This window comes from Microcaecilia unicolor, chromosome 4 (genome assembly GCF_901765095.1).
Source record: "Microcaecilia unicolor chromosome 4, aMicUni1.1, whole genome shotgun sequence".
NCBI classification, from domain to species: Eukaryota; Metazoa; Chordata; class Amphibia; order Gymnophiona; family Siphonopidae; genus Microcaecilia; species Microcaecilia unicolor.
In genome coordinates this window covers 10,590,185-10,610,992 of record NC_044034.1, presented here as the reverse complement: position 1 = coordinate 10,610,992, position 20,808 = coordinate 10,590,185, and the positions used below count along the sequence as shown (strand labels likewise).

Here is a 20,808-nt window from a genome sequence, read left to right as displayed (position 1 = left end):
CGAAGCATGGGATTAGAGCTAGAGATTGCCCATCCCAGGATCAGGGTGGTGCCAACAAAAAGGGTCACCCTACAGGGAGGTCAGGCCACATGGGATCTGGACCTATACAACTGAGAGGAGCACAGTCTTTGGAGATCTTATTCTTGGGGATAAGCATGGACAGGAGCGTTATAGAAAGTGTATATAGTCCTGCTCAAGAACATCTGTAAATAAATCCAGGAGAGGGGATACAGGAGTTCCCCTGGGGAATACCAGAAGGATTGTGTTTTTAGAAGACTTCCAATCAAAGTTGAAAAGTTCACACAGTTGGAAGATCCTGTTTTGCAGAGTTGAGGAATAAACAGTTGAGTTTGCATGAACTGTTGACTCCCGAGTGCTCACTGAACTTAAAAGAGTAAAACACATCTATTATGATTGCCAATTTCGCAGCCAGCCTTTTCTCCAGAGTTTAGAGTAGACCTGTTTTATGGGGTTTCCTGGGAGGGAAGAGGATCGTCCCACCTGCTAACGCTTAGGTTCCCAGGTGGAGGCACCGAGCACCAGGTCAGTGAGGGTCCAAAGGCCCCGAACCCAGAAGTACACAGGACATTTGTAACCCCACGTTTGGTACCTTTTCACTCAGTGAGTCAAATATTGATCATTAAAAACACATGACCTGTGTCTACATGTGTAGAGCACATACAACAATTTACACCTTCTTCAGGGCAAGAGGATTTGGCCATTTAAGCCCCATGAAATTATTTTAAAAGCTCTGATTTGGTAAGTGGCTCCTGGCTGAAAAATCAGCCTTTATTCAGGCCCTTATGTAAGATATTTCGATCTGCTACTTGAATTCCCTGATTCCTCCTGGCAGATCAGTAACTTCCTTAGAAATATATTTGCTAATCTTACCTTCAGTAACTCGTTGGCCGGCTGCTGATTCTTCTCCTCTATCTCCGAGATCAGCTGCTTGAGGAAGAAGCTTTGCTGTTCTAGCTGGGACTCATTTTCCCTCATTCTCTGGAGAATCTTCTTCTCTTCCTCCTCCAGTCTCGAGAGAAAGATCTGCTTCTCCTTATTCAGAAACTGGTGCAACTCTTCAAACTCGGACTCAACTATCAGTCTTTTCCTCTCTGTCTCACTCTGGATTAAACACAGAGAAATTTCTCAGTAACACGAGAGTAATTTTGTTGCCCAGAGCTCTGGATTCAGGTCCTTCAATGAACAAGAAATCTCTTTTGTTGTCAGCAGGGCCAGTACAAGTGTAATAAGCACCCTAGATTAATCAAGGCTTGTACCTTCTCCCACCCAAACCCATATTCCAGAGTTCCAGTGGCTCCATTACCCTCTTATCAATGGTGGCTCTGGTACAGCACTTCCTTCTTTAACAGTGGTGACTCCACCACAGCCTTCCTCCTCTCACTACCCACTCTTTTCCCAGCCTTTCTCTCTCACCATACCCAGAAGCATATCCTCCGTGGAGGGGGGGAGCGGCGGCAACGACCTCAGGGGGGGTGGCGGGGGCGGGGCGGAGGATGGCGGGAGGCGGAGCTTTGGCAGAGAAGAGAGAAAGGAACAGGAAGGGAGGGGGACCAGGGCTGCTACAGCTTTGATTTTTATTTTGGTTTTTTTTTAATTTAATGCAGGGGGGGAGCAGGGAGCAGCGGTGACCTCGGGTGTGGCGGGGGGGGGGGGGGGGGCAAGGCCGTCCATAAAGGACGCTCCTGATGAGCGCCTTTGCCCCGTTTTTTTCAATTTTATGCAGGGGGAAGCAGGGAGCCATGTGTTTGTGTGGGGTTTTTTTATTTTCAAACATGCCAGCTTGGATTTTTATGCTGTAGGGAGAAGCGGGGAGCAATGTCTGTATGACAGCTCTGGCCTTTACGACTGCTCTGACTATACGTTAAATATGTCGCGGTAAATGATTCGGTGTAATTGTCGGTATTGTTAGTGCATCCTGAATCGTCCACATTACAATGGTAGTTACTCGTTTGTATTCCGTTTTCGTTAGCTGCTTGATTCGTCGGAAAAGGGCCTGTAATGCATGCAACGGTTAAGGAATTTCTTCGTTAAAGGGTCGTTAAAGGCTTGTTCTGTTTAATGCATCTGGGCCTTAGCCCTGCAGCCATCCTTCCTGGCATCACAACAGACTAACTGGTGGACTGCCTCAAGCCCATTTTGCAGCTGTTGGTGGAGGTGTACTTGTATGTATACGTATGAAGGCCTAATATCTAAAAAGTAGTCTACAGACAGTAACAGGTGAAGACTTTTTCATTTCTGTGGATTATTAAGCAAACAGGCCAGGTGTGGAGCAAGTACCTCACCCCTCCCCTACCCTTCCTCTGAGCAGGCACTTGAAAGTCAATGAGCCATTTGCCATTCACTGTTGACTTGAGTGTTTATTAGCCTTTTGAGAGACTTTCAGGATGCAGAAGGAAGTTCCAGGTGACAAAAGGGAGGGGCTGACAGAGGACAGAAGACAGAAATCCTGTAGTCAGGAAGGGATGGGAAAATGCTATTGCAGAGGGGGTCCTGGGAAAGGAATCCTGAATCCTTTGAAGTAAGGATTGCCTTTAGGATGGGCTAAGGATGTAACTTTTAAGGAAATGCAATATATATTTTTATATGCCTTTTAAGCAGCTGTAAGAAACAAAAGAAACAGCTTCTTGCTGGCCTCCCACTTAGTCACCTCTCCCCTCTCCAGTCGGTTCAAAACTCTGCTGCCCAGTCTCGTCTTCCGCCAGGGTCACTTTACTCATACTACCCCTCTCCTCAAGTTGCTTCACTGGCTCCCTATCTGTTTTTGCATCCTGTTCAAACTTCTTCTACTAACCTATAAATGTACTCACTCTGCTGCTCCCCAGTATCTCTCCACACTCGTCCTTCCCTACACCCCTTCCCGTGCACTGCGCTCCATGGATAAATCCTTCTTATCTGTTCCCTTCTCCACTACTGCCAACTCCAGACTTCGCGCCTTCTGTCTCGCTGCACCCTACGCCTGGAATAAGCTTCCTGAGCCCCTACGTCTTGCCCCATCCTTGGCCACCTTTAAATCTAGACTGAAAGCCCACCTCTTTAACATTGCTTTTGATTCGTAACCACTTGTAATCACTCGCCTCCACCTACCCTCCTCTCTTCCTTCCCGTTCACATTAATTGATTTGATTTGCTTACTTTATTTATTTTTTGTCTATTAGATTGTAAGCTCTTTGAGCAGGGACTGTCTTTCTTCTATGTTTGTGCAGCGCTGCCTACGCCTTGTAGCGCTATAGAAATGCTAAATAGTAGTAGCAGACATCCTGCCTGACGTATTCTTGTGTGATGTACCAGTTTCTTGTATTTTGGGCTGAGAAACCCTATATAACTATCTGTTCTGGAAGACAAAAGGAGTCAATGAAAATCTTCCTCAGTCTATCTCAATAGACTAAGGAATATGCAACCATTTCCATGGCTTTTCCCTTTTTGTCTATGCTCCCTCAATATGCTGTTTCTTATGTGCTGCTCCTAATTTTATTATTTCTTATTTTTCATGTTCTTGGGTAAAAATAAAATGTTGATAATGTGAGAAGCTTCTCGTGTAGTTGTTTTTGGTATTTTTTACCCAGCCGGCAGTCTAAGGAATCAGTTGAGGAATTTGTCTGGGTGAGATGGTGGGTTGTGGTTCTGAGGCCCAGCATCAAAAGGCTCAGACACAGCCCACACCACACTAACCTCTCTGCAAGAAATACAATGTTAACATGTTCCTTTCTTCCACTTACAGATTCAGAATCCGCCTGTTCTCAGCCAAAAAGGAACCAAGAAATATTTTCCATGCAGTAACAAGGCAGATTGAATTCTACTATTCTCTTATTCTGGTGATTCAGGGGACTGATGTAGTGAGAGGAACCAAAACCCTGCAGAAACTGGCTCAGACAGAGACACAGATACCCACCCTCAGCTTTTCAGCTTCCTTCTCTTCAGTAGATTTAAACTTCAGAAGGTTTTCCAGATCCTTTCTCAGACGCTCCAGGTGCATTTTAAGCTTTTCCTGTGAACATTAAACATCATTGATTAGCATGTGATTATTTTTATAGCCACAATTTCAGACTTGACTGTAAATGTGAGATGTCCCTTCCAATTTAGATCGTTTCTTTGAAATAACAGAATTCTGATGGGTCAATATTCAAAGTGATATAACCAGGATAGGCTGCTGCCTGGTTAAATCATGCTGAACTGGCCATGAACCAATATTAAACAGCACTTAACCTAACAGTGCCACTGAATATTGGCGAAAGTTCTGTCCAGACAGTGGAGGGAGGGGTGATTCGGGGGCAGAGTCAGGGTGGAACTGAGAGATATGCGGGCACCAGTAATATTCAGTTCCAGTGCCCCATATCTAACCAGGTAAACTAAACCATGAACAAGGTGTCCTAACCAGGGATTTAGACTATCTCAAGGGTGGATAGGTGAGAGCATAATTAGGCAGGACTAGGTGGGAAACGAGATTAAGAAAAGGGTGTGGGTAAAATTCTTTGTATTCAGAAAGGCCAAACTGAAGAAATGTGTTTTTAGAAGACTTGTAAAAGTTAGGTAATCACCTGTAAACTTGATGGATTTAGGAAGAGACTTGTATTTATTATTTTATTTATTTGTAGCATTTGTATCCCACATTTTCCCACAGATTTGCAGGCTCAATGTGGCTTACATTTGCCGTAATGCCGGTTGCCATTTCCGGGTAACAGAGTACAAAAGTTGTTGCATTAAGGTGCGTATATACACGGTAAAGAAGAATACATTATGGTAGTGCATATTGATTCTTGCGTGATAGATAGGATTGTAACATACATTAGGTCATCGGCTATAGAGAAATCATATTCAACATAAGGTTTAAAGTGAGAGTCAAGTGATAAGAGTTCGAATTGTCTAGTTCTAGTTTTCTTCTAAAACTTAGGTAATCACCTGTAAACTTGATGGATTTAGGAAGAGAATTTTGGTGCCTTGATAGGAGAAATTAGCAGAGTGAATTGTTTTATATATCACATTCTTACAGATAGGGAAATGTAAGACAAGATGAAACAGCATTACGAGGGGGTAATTCGATAAGATTTTTTTTTGTTTTTTTGTTACATTTGTACCCTGTGCTTTCCCACTCATGGCAGGCTCAATGCGGCTTACATGGGGCAATGGAGGGTTAAGTGACTTGCCCAGAATCACAAGGAGCTGCCTGTGCCTGAAGTGGGAATCAAACTCAGTTCCTCAGGACCAAAGTCCAGCACCCTAACCACTAGGCCACTCCTCCACCTGCTTCAAAACGCTGCTAATTCAACTCCGGTTAGTTTTATGAGAATGAAAAGGAAGCAAATAAAAAAGGCAAAAAAAACTGCTTGCACAAAAGCATAAACAAACAGAAAAGCAGAATAAGGTCAAAAAGGTTTATTGGAACAATACCCGACGTGGCCACGTTTCGCCCTCAAGCTGCGTCAGGGGTAAAACTTTCAAAGGTGTATATAAATATGTTAAACACACTTATGGTAAAACCAAAAATTGCTGAAAAACCAAGTTCCAATCAATACCTTCTTCTTACTCCAACAAAAACTGACAGGGGGGCTGGTGGTCCGCTGGACCCCCCAACCCAACCCCCAATATTGCCAAGGGTCTGTCAGTCACATCCGAAGCCCACTCCCCTACCTTGATTGGAGAAGGGACGCAGCCTGCCTCCCTCCTCTTCCTTCGACGCCACAAAATGGTGGCGCCCAGCCCTGGCCAGTGCATCCTGGGATGCGCTGGGTGGGGCTACACACCATATAAGGGAATTGCTCCCTTATATGATCTATAGCCCCACCCACCAGGGATTCGGCAGACAACGCTGGGGGGGGGGAGTTAGGGTGGGCTGGAGGTGCGCCGGACCTCCAGTCCCCCCGTCGCTCGCTGGAAGGGGGGTTGGCCAGCGGCCACTGGACTACCAGGGACCATTTTCTGGGAGTTTGGGGGGGGGTTAGAGACCCACCGGGTCTCCGGCCCTCCTTGAACCTGGGGGGGGTCATTGGGGGGGGGAATGGAGGTCCGCCGGACCTCCAGCCCCCTATTGGCATTTGCTTTGGGGGGGGAACGTGGGCCTGCCAGCATGCAACTGCATGCTGGGCAGGGCTAGGGTTACCATTTTGTGTCCTCTGAAAAAGAGGACACATGTCACGTCCCCTACCCCGCCCCGCCTCATGCCCCACCCCACCACGCCCCCTTGTTCCGCCCCTATTCCCCCCCCCCGTCACATAGTCCCCTCCCCCTCCTCACATACCCCCCCCTCACTTACTATCTAGCCCTGGTGGTCTAGTAGCGTCTTCTCTTCGGGGCAGGAAAGAGCCCCCTCTTTCCTGCCCGGAGCGCTGCCTGCCCTTGCCTGCTGCATCCTCCTCGGTCTGGCTGGGGATTCAAAATGGCCACCGAGAGTTGAAGCAGCCTCGCGAGAGTTCAACTCTCGGCGGCCATTTTGAATCCCCAGCCAGACCGAGAAGGATGATAGACAGGGGAGGCAGCGCTCCGGGCAGGAAAGAGGGAGCTCTTTCCTGCCCCGAAGACGTCACTAGACCACCAGGGAACATGGTAAGGGGAGGGGACGGGAGACCAGACCCACGGCGCCGATCGCCCGCCCACACGCACGCGCCTGCCTGCACCCACGTTTGTCCAGAAATCCGGACAAACATGGGTGCAGGCAAAATCTGCCAGACGCCCCGGACATGCCCTCAAAAAGAGGACATGTCCGGGGAAATCCGGACGAATGGTAACCCTAGGCAGGGCTCACCATTCCTCCCTAATGATCTGCAAACCCCAATGCCAGCTCGGAGCTGGCGTAGGGTTTGCCGCGGCCAGAGGCCCAAATTTTGGCGTGCTGACCGCTGATCATTGGCGATGAATGTTACTTGCGCAAAGAGCCCTCGAGCACGTTGTTTCACGCACTCGAGGGCTCTGATCATGGGGCGGTTGCAAATGCCGGCGCTAGTATGCCGCTAACAACCTCTAGCACCGGCGTTTGCTTTTGATCATCTGCCTGTGAGTGAATCAGCCTGACATTGAGTGGTCTGCACAGAAGTGAGCATTTAGCTAGAGAAGCAAGACTGCTGACTAATACATGACTGTGAAAACTCCAGTGAAATCTAAAACCAATATTCAAGCACTACAATCCCTGCCTAACACATTCCAAAGAGCAATTAAGCTCAATACCCTACCATTGTCTCCCAAGCACCTCTCCCTCTGAGCCAACTGGCCAGCAAGCAAAGACAGTCAGCCACACATGTGACAACCCCTCCCCCCCAACAATTACCTGAAAAGGCCTTGCAGTTACACCGCCCCCCTCCCCCACCCCTCTGTCTCTACACAAACCCTAGAAGCCAGATTCTCTGGGCTAAGAAGGTGTGAAGCATTAACTGCCAGAAGACAGATCAAAGAAAGACCCCGACTCAGAGCTACTCTCCTCCTCCAGCTCCTCTGCTCTTTAACTTATCACTGGAACCAGCAGACCCAACACTGATCTGGGCTAGCTAAACTTACACACAAGATTAGACCTGGGGCAATGGAGGGTGAAGTGAGTTGCCCAGAGTCACAGAGCTGCAGTGGGAATCAAACCCAGAAGCCAAGTCTGTTGCATTAACCACTAGGCAACTCCTCCACTATGGGGATCACACTGTAATAATAAAGACACTGACACACACCTTGTATTCCTGCGCAGCCTCCTCACTCAGATTCTCCTCTTTGGGTCTCACTGAACACTGACTGAGCTTTTTCACCATTTCTGTCACATTTGCCAGCTGCCTGTTAGATCTGAGGTTTCTCTGCTGAGATGTTTCCCTGCACTGGGGACAGAAGTCTGTGTCTCTCCCCTTCCAGCTCCGACTGATACAGGAAAGACAGAAGTTGTGTCCACAGTTTGTAGTTACTGGATCTGTAAAATAATCCAGACAGATAGAACAAGAAACTTCATGTTGCAGACTCTCAATAGGGTTTGCAGCAGCCATGCTTCTTACAGGAAAGCAAATGCAAGAAAGGAATTCAGTTTGAAAATAAGGGGTGGCTCTAACAGGATCTTTGTGTAATTTGATAGGACACCAGGGCTGTCTGCCCTCCTTCCTGTCTCCTAGCTCCTCCCTTTTTTTCCCCAGCTAAAGAGACCGGGGAGGGGGGGGGGGGGGTCCTGGGAGCTGCAGGGAGAACAGCAACCTCTTCCCATGATGCCTTGTTTAGCCAATTGCTTTGCATGAAGTGCAGGTTGCCTACTTGATTGCTGATTCTGCACCTTTTGAGAATAGCTTATGGTCTTATTTCAGATTAATAGATGATAACATTATTAAACTGTTTGACAGAGTGGGAAATGAAGATGGTGGTAGGCAGGGGCATCTGGGCATTAAGCAAGGCGCAGTGCCCCCTCTCCGGGTGCACGGAGCCGCCATTAACATGGTGCCATGCCCGGACGGGCATGCGCGAGGATGCAGCGGGGTGGGTGCGAGCTGGGGGCGGTGGGAATTTTCCCACCGCGCAGCAGCACCCCGCTGAGGTGAGGTGGGTAGGGAGCAAAAAGGGGTTTATAACCCCAGAGTGGAGCCCGGATGAGATGTCCTCTTCTACGTCACGTCCGGGCATCAGTCTGCGGTTGAAGTGGGAGAGCTAGTTTGCTTCAGATCGGCGCACTGTTCACGGAAAGTGTGAGTCTGCGTTCGCTGGAGGAAAGGGAGGCAGGAAGTCCCGGCTGTTGCTGCTCATACAGGTCCAGTAAGTTGTGTAATTGCTGCCAACAGGGAAGGTGCCCTCCCTACTCAGTGTCTCTGCAGCTTGGCTTGCCCGGTTTTCTTTAATTTTGCAAAGCGTGAGCTCAGCTGATGAGTCAGATGCGTGCAATCATGCCATTGCATGGGGACCTGGAGATGAGCAAAGGGTCCTCTGGCTAGCTGGGACAGTGCGGGAGAAATCCCCTAGTGCTGCATGGGGAGCTGGAGATGATGAGCAAAGGTTCCTCTGGCTAGCTGGAGCAGTGCGGGAGAAATCCCCTAGTGCTGCATGGGGAGCTGGAGAAGAGCCAACCCTGCTCCCCTCCCTTGGACTTCCTGGGCAATGGGAGGCCTGTTCATGGAAAGTCTATCAGATGTTTTCTTTTGAAAGTTAGCTTGCAGGCCCCAAAGAAGTTACCTCCAAAAGTACAATGAATCCCTGACCAACAGAGCTTAAAATCTATCTGCCCGATATTCAGTCGCTCTAAACTGTGGGATGAACTCCCAGGAAAAATCTGTGGAAGTATAAAAAAGCGGCAAACAGAAAATCAAATGGAAAATAGCTTTTATTTTGAATATTCATATTGTCACTGTAAGAATTTAAGACAGTTCATTAAACGACAGCGAGATTTAACAGAAATTACTTAGAAGCATAATGAGTCCCTGCCCTACTGAGCTTACAGTCTCATTTAATATACCTCATGGTTAAAGCTTCTCCAGAGTTTAGAGCTGTAGGCTTACATGTTATTCACTATCCAGCTTATTTTCAAAAGAGATCGCCGGCCATCTTCTGACACAAAGAGGGGCATAATCGAACGCGAACGCCCATTTGTAAAAACGTCCATCTTCGAGAACGGGTCCGTGAAGGGGCGGGCCAAACTGTATTTTCGAAAAAAATGGACGTCCATCTTTTTTTTCGAAAATACATTGGATTAGGGCGGTTTTTGAGCTGGGCGTTTTTGTTTTTTAGCGATAATTGAAACCGAAGCGTCCCAGCTCAAAAACGACCAAATCCAAGGCATTTGGTCGTGGGAGGGGCCAGCATTCGTAGTGCACTGGTCCCCCTGAGATGCCTCTATGCCAGCCTCAAATATCATACCTAGCTCCATGACAGTAGTATGCAGGTCCCCAGAGCAATTTTACTTTAGTTGGTGCTGCGCGGGACCCATGCAGAGAGGAAAAATCGGAAGAAAAAAAAAAACAAGCAAGCAAGTGCAGTCAGGGACGTCCAAATTAAAAGATAGTAAAAGGGGGAATTGAACCAGCAACCTTTTGATTACAAGCTCAGTGCTCTAGCCAGTGCACCACTGATTAGACGTCCTTTCTTTTCCATTAAGTCTCTCCAAGTTTCTGTCAGCCAATCACAGCTCATTTAGCTGACATCTGTGTCAACTAAACAGCGGTGATTGGCTGACAGAAACTTGGAGGGACTTAATGGAAAGGGAAGGATATCTAAGCACCTGAATAATGTGGCTCACTGGCTAGAGCACTGAGCTTGTAATCAGAAGGTTGCTGGTTCGATTTCCCCTTTTACTATCCTGGTAATTTGGACGTCCCTGACTGCACTTGCTTGTTTTTTTTTTTTTTCTTCTGACTTTTCCTCTCTGCATGGGTCCCGCACAGCACTAACTAAACTAAAATTACTTCAGGGACCTGCATACTGCTGTCATGGAGCTGGGGATGACATTTGAGGCTGGCTTACAAGTTGGAAAAAAAGTGTTTAACATTCGTTTTTTTTTGGTGGGAGGGGGTTAGTGACCACTGGGGGAGTCAGGGGAGGTCATCCCCGGTTCCCTCCGGTGGTCATCTGGTCATTTAGGGCACTTTTTTGGGACCTGTTCGTGAAAAAAACGGGTCCAACAAAAGTGACCTAAATTCTCTCTGAAAACGCCTTTCTTTTTTCCATTATCGGCCGAGCACGCACATCTCTGCTCAGCCGATAACCACGCCTCAGTCCCGCCTTCACCACGCCTCCGACACGCCCCCGTCAACTTTATGCGTTCCCACGACGGAGTGCAGTTGGAAACGCCCAAAATCGGCTTTCGATTATACCGATTTGGGCACCCACAAGAGAAAGACGTCCATCTCCCGATTTAGGTCGGAATTTGGGCGTTTTTCTCTTTCGAAAATAAGCCTCAAAGCGGGAGATGGCTAGCCATCTCCTGAAGCCGGCCAAATCGGTATAATGGAAAGCCGATTTTGGCCGACTCCAACTGCTTTCCGTCGCAGAGCCGGCCAAAGTTAAAGGGGGTGTTTCGGAAGGGTATGGAAGGCGGGAAGGGGGCGTGGTTATGAGATGGCCGGCTTCGGCCGATAATGGAAAAAAGATGGCCGGCTTCACTTGGCCCATTTATTTTCACTACCAAGCCTCAAAAAAGTGCCCCAATTGACCAGATGACCACCAGATGGAATCGGGGATCACCTCCCCTTTCTCCTCCAGTGGTCACCAACCCCATCCCACCCCCCAAAAAAATTGTTTTAAACATTTTTTGCCAGCCTCTATACCAGCCTGAAATGTCATACCCAGCTTCCTGACTGCAGTATGCAGATCCCTGAAAAAGTTTTTAGTGGGTGAAGTGCACTTCAGGCATGTGGACCCAGGCCCATCCCCCCCACCTGTTACACTTGTGGTGGCAAATGGGAGCCCTCCAATCCCCCCCCCCAAAACCCACTGTACCCACATGCAGGTGCCCCCTTCACCCCTTAGGGCTATGGTAGTGGTGTAGAGTTGTGAAGAGTGGGTTTTGGGGGGCTCAGCACCCAAGGTAAGGGAGCTATGCACCTGGGACCAATTTTTGAAGTCCACTGCAGTGCCCCCTAGGGTGCCCGGTTGGTGTCCTGGCATGTGAGGGGGGGGGGCCAGTGCACTACAAATGCTGGCTCCTCCCATGCCCAAATGGCTTGGATTTGGCCGGGTTTGAGATGGCCGGCTTCAGTTTCCATTATCGGTGAAAACCGATGCCGGCCATCTCAAACCCAGCCATCTCTGACATTTAGCCGGCCCCAACCGTATTATCGAAACAAAAGATGGCCGGACATCTTTTTCGATTATACGGTTCGGGACAGCTCTTGGCGGCGCCGGCCATATAGATGGCCAGCGCTGTTTGATTATACCCCTCCACATGTAGTATTTAGGACAGATCATAAAAGACAGTCTGGCTGACATGCAAGTGCTATTTAAGGAGCCAAGAAGGGCTCCTGGCCAGTTAAATAGTGCGAAGACAGCGAAGCGCTAATATTCAGTGTCAGATAGCCAGTTATCTCTGCTGAATATTGGCGTTTAGTGTGCAGTAGATAACTAGCTATATCTTGCGATATAACCAGCTATCTGTGAATATTCAAACGCTGACTGGCTAAGTTTAGCAGCTAAAATAGGCCACCTAAAAAGCAGCCTATCTGAATATTAACTTGGCCAGTTAAGTTTAAACCAAAAAAACAAAAAAAGGGTATTCAGTGCCAGTCACCGGAAACAGCCTGACCTTGGACATCCGGGCTGAGCGCTGAGCTTGGCACTTAGTTGTCCTCCTTCTGCGGACTGAATATGGGTCTCTTTATTCACAAGTAGGAAAAAAGGCCCGTTTCTGACACAAATGAAACGGGCGCTAGCAAGGTTTTCCTCGGAGTGTGTATGTTTTACAGAGTGTGTGTGAGAGTGAATGTGTGAGTGTGTGTTTGACAGAGAGAGTGAGACTGGGTGGGAGTGTGTCTGTGTGAGAGAGAGTGTGTGTGTGTAAGAATGAGATTGTGTGCCAGGGGCCCCCTCCCTTCCAGTTCCAGGGTGGGCCCCCACAGGGCCCCGTCCCTTCTTCCTCCCTCCCAGTTCCAGGGTTTTTTCCCCGTCCCTCCCGGTTCCAGGGTGGCCCTCCACCCTCGCTCCCTGCCTCCCAGTTCCAGAGTGGCCCCCCTCCCTCCCTCCCTATATGTCCCCCAGTTCCAGGGTGGCCCCCTCCCTCCCTACCTCCCAGTTCCAGGGTGGCCCTCCCCCTCGCTCCTTCCCTCCCAATTTGGCCCCCCTCCCAGTTCGCCCCCCCCCCCCCCGAGTTGCAGCTGGGCAGCGAAAAAGGAGACCCCCACGGAGAGAAAGCTGAGTGTTACTGTGCAGGACGCTGAGCTCTTGGCTGTGCTTCAAGGAACTCACCAATCCTATTTAATAGAATGCACCTCCAACATTCTGAAGCTGAGAAACCTCGTGTGGTTGGTCACTTCTGCTTGTGACGAACCCGGAAGTACGTGATGTCAATTCAGGAGATGGATACAGAGAGCAGGAATGCCTCAGCCATGCAGTCAGCTTCAGAATGTTGGAGGTGCCTTTTATTATATAGGAAAGGAACTGACCAATCCTATTTAATAGAATGCACCTCCAACATTCTGAAGCTGAGAAACCTCGTGTGATTGGTCACTTCTGCTTGTGACGAACCCGGAAGTACGTGATGTCAATTCAGGAGATGGATACAGAGAGCAGGAATGCCTCAGCCATGCAGTCAGCTTCAGAATGTTGGAGGTGCCTTTTATTCTCCAAAGACAAGCAGGCTGATATTCTCACAAGTGGGTGACGCCACGTCGGCCCCGGAGGATTTTAAAGCAAAATCTAAAAATCTCTTCTACGGCGTTCCATCGCGCGAGCGGTCGCACTGCGCATGTGCGCACACCTCTTCCCGCTCGCTGTGCGGACACGCCCCTCAGTTTTTCTTTTTCCGCGTCTGAGGAGACACGGAGTTCGTTAGTGCTTCGTGTTTTCTTCAGGTCCTCGGAGTAAAATCTCTTTTTTTTTATTTTACCCTTTTGGGTGTTCTTTATTTTTTCATTTGTACTCTTTCATGGCAGGCTCATTGTGGCTTATATATACAGGTACTTTTTTGTACCTGGGGCAAGGAAAAGTTAAGTAGTTGCCAGAGTCACAAGGGGCTGTGCCTGAAAGGAAAACAAAGCATATAAGCTTCTCTTTTTCTTATAAAAGTGCTGGTATATTGTTATCTGTGGGCTCTCTCTCGCCAGCAAATTAAACAAGCCCACATTTTTAGGATCCATTTATTAAAACTTTACAAATGGCTCTCCAGAGCTGTGAGAGCCTGCTTCAGCACACCACTGTCTTTAAGCCCCACAAGTGGTGAAGGTGTATGTCACAGGAAAAAACAGGAACCTAAGCAGGTGCATCCCTGGTCAGCCACTGAATGGGCAACCTGGTGACACAATATCAGTGGTGTAACCTTTGAAGTGAGTCTCCACCCGCCTCGGCGCCTCCTGCTCTGCAGGTCATTCGGGCGCATCGGAGGATGTGTCTTGGGCCGGATCATCTCCCTGTGAAGCGCAAGTAGTGTCTCAAAGACGAGACGTATTCTACTCTGCCAGGGATGACCAAAGGAGATCATTCTGGAGTCCGACAGAGACCGATGCACGCTGGGTATAGTTATGCATCGAATAGGTCTCCACCTGCCTCGGCGCCTCCTGCTTGGCAGGTCATTCGGGCGCATCGGCGGATGTGTCTTGGGCCGGATCATCTCCCTGTGAAGCGCAAGTAGTGTCTCAAAGACGAGACGTATTCTACTCTGCCAGGGATGCCCAAAGGAGATGCCCAGAGCTTTGCTCCCTCTGTTATGGAGGTATCCGGGCTTCAGACATCAGTCGGTGCCGAGAGCGTTGCTCCCTCTGTTATGGAGGTATCCTGGCATTGGACGTCGATACACCGGTACCAGGTATCATCAGTGCCATCGGTACCGGGTATCATCGGTGCCGTGGATACCATCGGTACCGGGTGTCATGGGTACTGTCGGTACCGAGTATCTTCGGTACCGTCGGGTACCGAGTATCTTCGGTACCATGGGTACTGTCGGTACCGAATATCATCGGTGCGTCGGTACCGAGGAGTATCGGTACCAGGAACATTGGTACCATGGTCGGTGCCATGGGTCCCGTCGGTACCGGGTATCATCGGTACCATGGGTCCCGTCGGCACCGGGTATCATCGGTACCATGGGTGCCGTCGATACCGAGTGTCATCAGTGCCATGGGTGCTGTCGGTACCGGGTATCATGGGCACCATCGGCACCAGGTATCGTGGGCACCATCGACTATCGGTACCAGGTATCATCGCCCATCGGTACCAAGTATCATGAGTACCATCGGTACCATAGTATCAGGTATCGTCGGTACCGTGGATACATGGGTATCAGGTATCATGGATGCCGTCGGCACATGAGTACCATCGATACCAGATATCATGACCAGGTACCATCAGTGCCATGGGTGCCATTGGTACCAGGTGTCATGAGCACCGTCGGTGCCATGTGTACCATCGGTACCGTCGGTGCTGTTGGTGCCGGATATCATGGGTACCATCGGTACCACATGTCATGGGTACCATCGGTACCAGGTATCATGGGTACCATCGATACCAGATATCATGACTATCATCGGTACCAAGTACCATGGGTACCATTGGTACCGGGGGCCATCGGTACCATGTGTATCATCGGTACCGTCGGTGCCATGGTCTAGCAGTCTGGTTTCGATTCCCTTGCATTTCCATATTTTGTCCTTGGCTTCGGGACCATGGGTACCATTGGATGCCATGGGTGCTACCGCCTCCTGCGGCATCTAGCTTTTCACCTGGTCTCCTTCACCGATGCTGCCTCTGGTATGGGTGTTCGCACCCTACTGGGGCAACTTCTCGACCCCGTAGTAGAACTTACCGCGCCTCCATATCGGACGCGTTTGGATCTGAGCTGCTCTGTTTGAGTAGTTAGCTCAGTTCAATGATGGTTCATCTGACATTACAGTGGAGATTGTGAATCCCAATGCCCAGATGCTCGAGGTCCTGGACTACCATCTTCACCTGAGTCTTCTGCCACTCAGAACAGATAGGAGTTCTAAGAACTTACTTCGGCGCCCCCGGGGCCAGAGCATACATCCTTAGCCTCTTTTGGAGAATGGCGTACCAGGCTGGCATGATCGCGTCCAAAATCAAGTCCTGTCAGATCTTTACGAGCATTCCCACCGGAGTAGGCTAAACCTTTTCACCAAGTGGTCAGGTAGCACACGGTGTGTCGCAGGTTCCTGTCCAAGGGCATTTTCGACACTTGTAATGTAACACCTAGATTTCTGCTCTAGGTACAGTGATGCGCAGACTCTCATGACTGTGTGCCTCTCACCTGGAGGAGGAGACTCAGCAGAAAATTGTAGATATGCTGTGCATACACTTCCTCATCTCGGAAGTTCTTTAGAGAGAAGAGTAGTTTTCCTTGTGCCTTAAGGGGTCGTACCTATACTCCTACTTCTAGACAGCCGGTTCAGGCTATGCCTCAGCACGCTCGTTCTAGTCAGCGGCGTGCACCTAATCAGGCCCCTGCAGCTATTCCCCAGGAACCAGAGAGGGGTTTTTGACTGGCTCCAATTCAGCATAGCCACTATAAAAAAAAAAAAAAAAAAAATGTCCGTACCGGCCAATCTGCCTGTCGGGGGGGAAGTTTAAATTTTCTCCACCAAAGGTGACTTCTTTTATCCTCCAACCGGTGGGGTTTTTTCAAATAGTCCGGTTAGGATACATTCTCAATCTGGAATCAAACCCTCCACATTGTTCATTGGAAGCTTAATCCTTTAGCTTCCATCAAAAGTGAGTACTTGCAGAGGAACTCTCTGCCTTTCTCAGCGCCAATGCAGTCGAGCCCGTTCCACCAGGGCAAGAAGGGTTGAGATTCTATTCCAGGTCCTTCCTTGTGGGTTGCGTCCCATCATAGACATAAGGGGCCTAAACAGATTTTGGTTCAGGATGCTTTCCCTGGGCATCCTTCTTCCCATACTTCAGGAAAACGATTGGTTATGCTCTCTGGACTTACAGGATACTTATACTCTCTTTGCATCCAGAGTATGTTTTTTCCTAGTGCCTGGCTGTTGTTGCAGCGTATCTTCATGGACTGGGAGTGCATGTGTTCCCTTAACACGATGATTGCCCGTCTCAACAGATTACAGCACAGTACATATTGAGACTTCTAGACACATGGCTTCCACAGTTCATGTAACTCCCATGGCACTTTTGCACATGACATCCGCTCCCCAGTGGTATCAAGTTTAGGGTATCTAGAGGATGTAACCCAACTGTTCGCCAGTCTTCGGAATTCCCCTCAGAGGTGGTTAATTCTCTCCATTTTGATTCTGAGGCGTCCCATCCACCTTACTCAGTCAAAAGCTGCTGACGAAGGTTGCATCCCTCCTGGCTATCCAACCAAATTATTTTAATTCAACCAAACAATCGGGATGTGATGCACTCGATAACAAAGGAGTACTGGATCTTGCCCTCTGAGTCAGGATGCCATGCAGATGTAGCGGTGGGCCCGCAACGCGGCATGTTTTCTCCAAGCCACTTATCTAATTGGCGTAAACAGCAGTCTGGCCGACAGGCTGAGCAGGATAATGCTACAGTCATGGTTGTTGAGCATGCCTATAGTTCGAAAGATCTTCCGGAAGTGAGATACCCCCTCAGTGGATCTTTTTGCTACTTAGTCCAATCGCAAAGTCCCTCAGTTCTGTTCCAGGCTGCAGGTTCACGGCAGGCTACCATCGGATGCCTTTCTCATTCTTTGGGGGACAGGTTTTCTGTATGCGTATCCTCCCATACATCTGGTGGAAAAGACTTTGCTGATTCTCAAGCAAGATTGTGGAGCCATGATTCTGATTGCTCCTTTCTAGCTGCGTCAGATAGGATTCCCTCTTCTTCTGGAGTTGGAATGTTTTCCAGCTCTCATTACGCAGAACGAGGGGGCACTTCTACATCCCAACCTCCAATCTCTGGCTCACACGGTCTGGATGTTGAGAGTATGGGTTTCGTTGAGTTTTCCAGAGTGTCTCCCGACTCTTGCTTGCTTCCAGAAAAGATTTCACAAAGAGGTGTTATTCTTTTTCATGGAAGAGGTTTGCCGTCTGGTGTGACAGCAAGGCCCTAGATCCTGCCTCTTGTCTTATACAGACCTTGCTTGAGTTCTTTCTACACCTGTCTGAGTCTGGTCTCAAGACCAACTCTGTCAGTATTCATCTTCGTGCAATAAGAGCTTATCATCAACGTGTGAAAGGTCAGCCTTTAGCTGTCCACTTCACGAGAGGTTTATTTCTCCCCCAATATTGAGAGAATTCCTTGTATGTGTCTAGGGGAGATTATTTCTGTTGGGCTTAGCACCCCCAATAATTTTGACAGTTGGCTCTTATGCTTCGGTCAGAGTCCCTATCACTCCTTATCCAGTATCTTGGGGTCCCAATGTCGTTTTCATCCAGCTGCTGCAAGCTCAATTCGGGCCACTGGATTCCTGCCATCTGAAGTATTGGACCTGGAAGGTCATTTTCCTTAGTGGCTGTTCCTTCAACTCGTAAGGTCGGTGAGCTTCAGTCTCTAGTAGCTCAAGCGCCTTACCTTACTTCTCATCTTAACAGAGTAGTTCTCCGCATGCAGACAAAGTTCTTACTGGCGCTGGTATCAGAGTACCAGCTGATCCAGTCAGTTGTCTTGCCAACATTCTTTCTCCCTCATCTTACAAGCCCTGGCGAAAGCAAGCTGCGCACTTTTTGCGTGGAGCAGACGAGCTCCCTCGGACGGTCCGCCCAGTTGTTTATTTCTTTTAATGCCAGTTGCTGTCGGAAACCGCATCATTTCTTCTTGGCTAGCAGATTGCATCTCCTTCATTTTTGTCCAAGCTGGACTGACTCTAGAGGGCCATGTCACGGCTCACAAAATTAGAGCCATGGCTGAGTCGGTGGCTCATCTAAGATCAGTCACTATTGAAGAGATCTGCAAAGCTGCGGCGTGGTCATCAGTCCACACATTCACATCTCACTACTGCCTTCAGCAGGATAGCCGACTCGTCAGTCGGTTTGGGCAGTCGGGGCTGCAGAACTTCTTTGGGGTTTAGAATCCAACTCCAACCCTCCTAAGCCCATTTTTGTTCTGTTCCAGGCTACACTCATTTAGATGTTTCTTCTTTTCAGGTCAATTTTTATTCTGGCCTCGCAGTTGCGAGACCCAATTGACCACTGTTTGTTGTGTTGTGTAAGCCTGGAAGCTAGGGATACCCCACTTGTGAGAATATCAGCCTGCTTGTCTTTGGAGAAAGAGTAGTTACTTACCTGTAACAGGTGTTCTCCGAAGACAGCAGGCTGCATATTCTCACAAACCCTCCCACCTCCCCTTTTGTAGTTGTCTCCTCCATCTTTTGGATTTAACTGAGGGGCGTGTCCGCACAGCGAGCGGGAAGAGGTGTGCGCACATGCGCAGTGCGATCGCTCGCGCGACGGAACGCCGTAGAAGAGATTTTTAGATTTTGCTTTAAAATCCTCCGGGGCCGACGTGGCGTCACCCACTTGTGAGAATATGCAGCCTGCTGTCTTCGGAGAACACCTGTTACAGGTAAGTAACTACTCTTTATATAGGAAAGGAACTGACCAATCCTATTTAATAGAATGCACCTCCAACATTCTGAAGCTGAGAAACCTCGTGTGGTTGGTCACTTCTGCTTGTGACGAACCCGGAAGTACGTGATGTCAATTCAGGAGATGGATACAGAGAGCAGGAATGCCTCAGCCATGCAGTCAGCTTCAGAATGTTGGAGGTGCCTTTTATTATATAGGAAAGGAACTGACCAATCCTATTTAATAGAATGCACCTCCAACATTCTGAAGCTGAGAAACCTCGTGTGATTGGTCACTTCTGCTTGTGACGAACCCGGAAGTACGTGATGTCAATTCAGGAGATGGATACAGAGAGCAGGAATGCCTCAGCCATGCAGTCAGCTTCAGAATGTTGGAGGTGCCTTTTATTATATAGGAAAGGAACTGACCAATCCTATTTAATAGAATGCACCTCCAACATTCTGAAGCTGAGAAACCTCGTGTGGTTGGTCACTTCCGCTTGTGACGAACCCAGAAGTACGTGATGTCAATTCAGGAGATGGATACAGAGAGCAGGAATGCCTCAGCCATGCAGTCAGCTTCAGAATGTTGGAGGTGCATTTTATTATATAGGAAAGGAACTGACCAATCCTATTTAATAGAATGCACCTCCAACATTCTGAAGCCAAGAAACCTCGTGTGGTTGGTCACTTCTGCTTGTGACGAACCCGGAAGTACGTGATGTCAATTCAGGAGATGGATACAGAGAGCAGGAATGCCTCAGCCATGCAGTCAGCTTCAGAACGTTGGAGGTGCCTTTTATTATATAGGAAAGGAACTGACCAATCCTATTTAATAGAATGCACCTCCAACATTCTGAAGCCAAGAAACCTCGTGTGATTGGTCACTTCTGCTTGTGACGAACCCGGAAGTACGTGATGTCAATTCAGGAGATGGATACAGAGAGCAGGAATGCCTCAGCCATGCAGTCAGCTTCAGAATGTTGGAGGTGCCTTTTATTATATAGGACTAGTAAAAAAAGGCCCGTTTCTGAGAGCAATGAAACGGGCGCTAGCAAGGTATTTGTTTTCTGCAATGAATGTTTTGAAAGGGATTTTTTTTGGATAATTTTGTTTTGTTGGTAATGAAGAATTGACATTTTTGTATTATGTGCAATATGATTTTTTAACTGGGGGGTGGTCGTGTTGTTGTTGGCTTGTAATAGTGTGGTGTTGTAATCTGTTTTTTTTTTTGTTGTTGTAAATGTTGGTTTTGGGGTGGGGGGTTGGTGGATGGCGGGGGTGTTGAACTGTGAGGGTGTGGTGGGGGAGAGAGTGAGTGTCCATCTGTCCATGTTGTGGATCACTGTGTGGTTTAAATTTTTTTTAGGGGGGATTTGGGGGGGGGGGGCGGTGGTTGTGTTTGTGAGTGTGAGAGACAAAGATAATGTGTCAGAAAGATAGATTGTGTGTCTGTGCGTGGAAGTGAAAGAGGGTGGGGCAAAGTTAGAGCATGGGGCGATTATGATGTAGCAGTGTTGGGGAGGGGGCGTGTTTTGTGATCTGTAACTCTGCTTCACTGTGTGTGTGATACAGAGAGTGTGTCTGTTTGTGTATCACAGAGAGTGTTTGTGTGTGTACAAAAGTGAGAGAGGGTGGGGTGGACTGGGAGGTTGGTTGCTAGTGTCTGTGTTTTTTTTATTATTATTATTTCACATGTTTATTAAT

The 20,808-nt window shown here is 48.5% G+C and overlaps 2 protein-coding genes and 1 long non-coding RNA gene across 3 annotated transcripts in view; 2 read left to right on the top strand and 1 right to left on the bottom strand.

The window, feature by feature from the left end:
- Nucleotides 1–20,808, top strand: part of LOC115468279 (E3 ubiquitin-protein ligase TRIM39-like) — a 1,086,936-nt gene that overhangs the window by 517,961 nt on the left and 548,167 nt on the right. The window lies entirely within an intron of this gene.
- LOC115468284 (E3 ubiquitin-protein ligase TRIM39-like) overlaps nt 1–20,808 on the bottom strand; it is a 384,146-nt gene that overhangs the window by 149,751 nt on the left and 213,587 nt on the right. Inside the window, exon 3 of the mRNA XM_030199885.1 lies at nt 892–1,122. Coding sequence (XP_030055745.1) covers nt 892–1,122 — 231 coding nt within the window. The remainder of the gene's footprint in view (nt 1–891; nt 1,123–20,808) is intronic.
- LOC115468322 overlaps nt 1–20,808 on the top strand; it is a 306,189-nt gene that overhangs the window by 149,763 nt on the left and 135,618 nt on the right. The window lies entirely within an intron of this gene.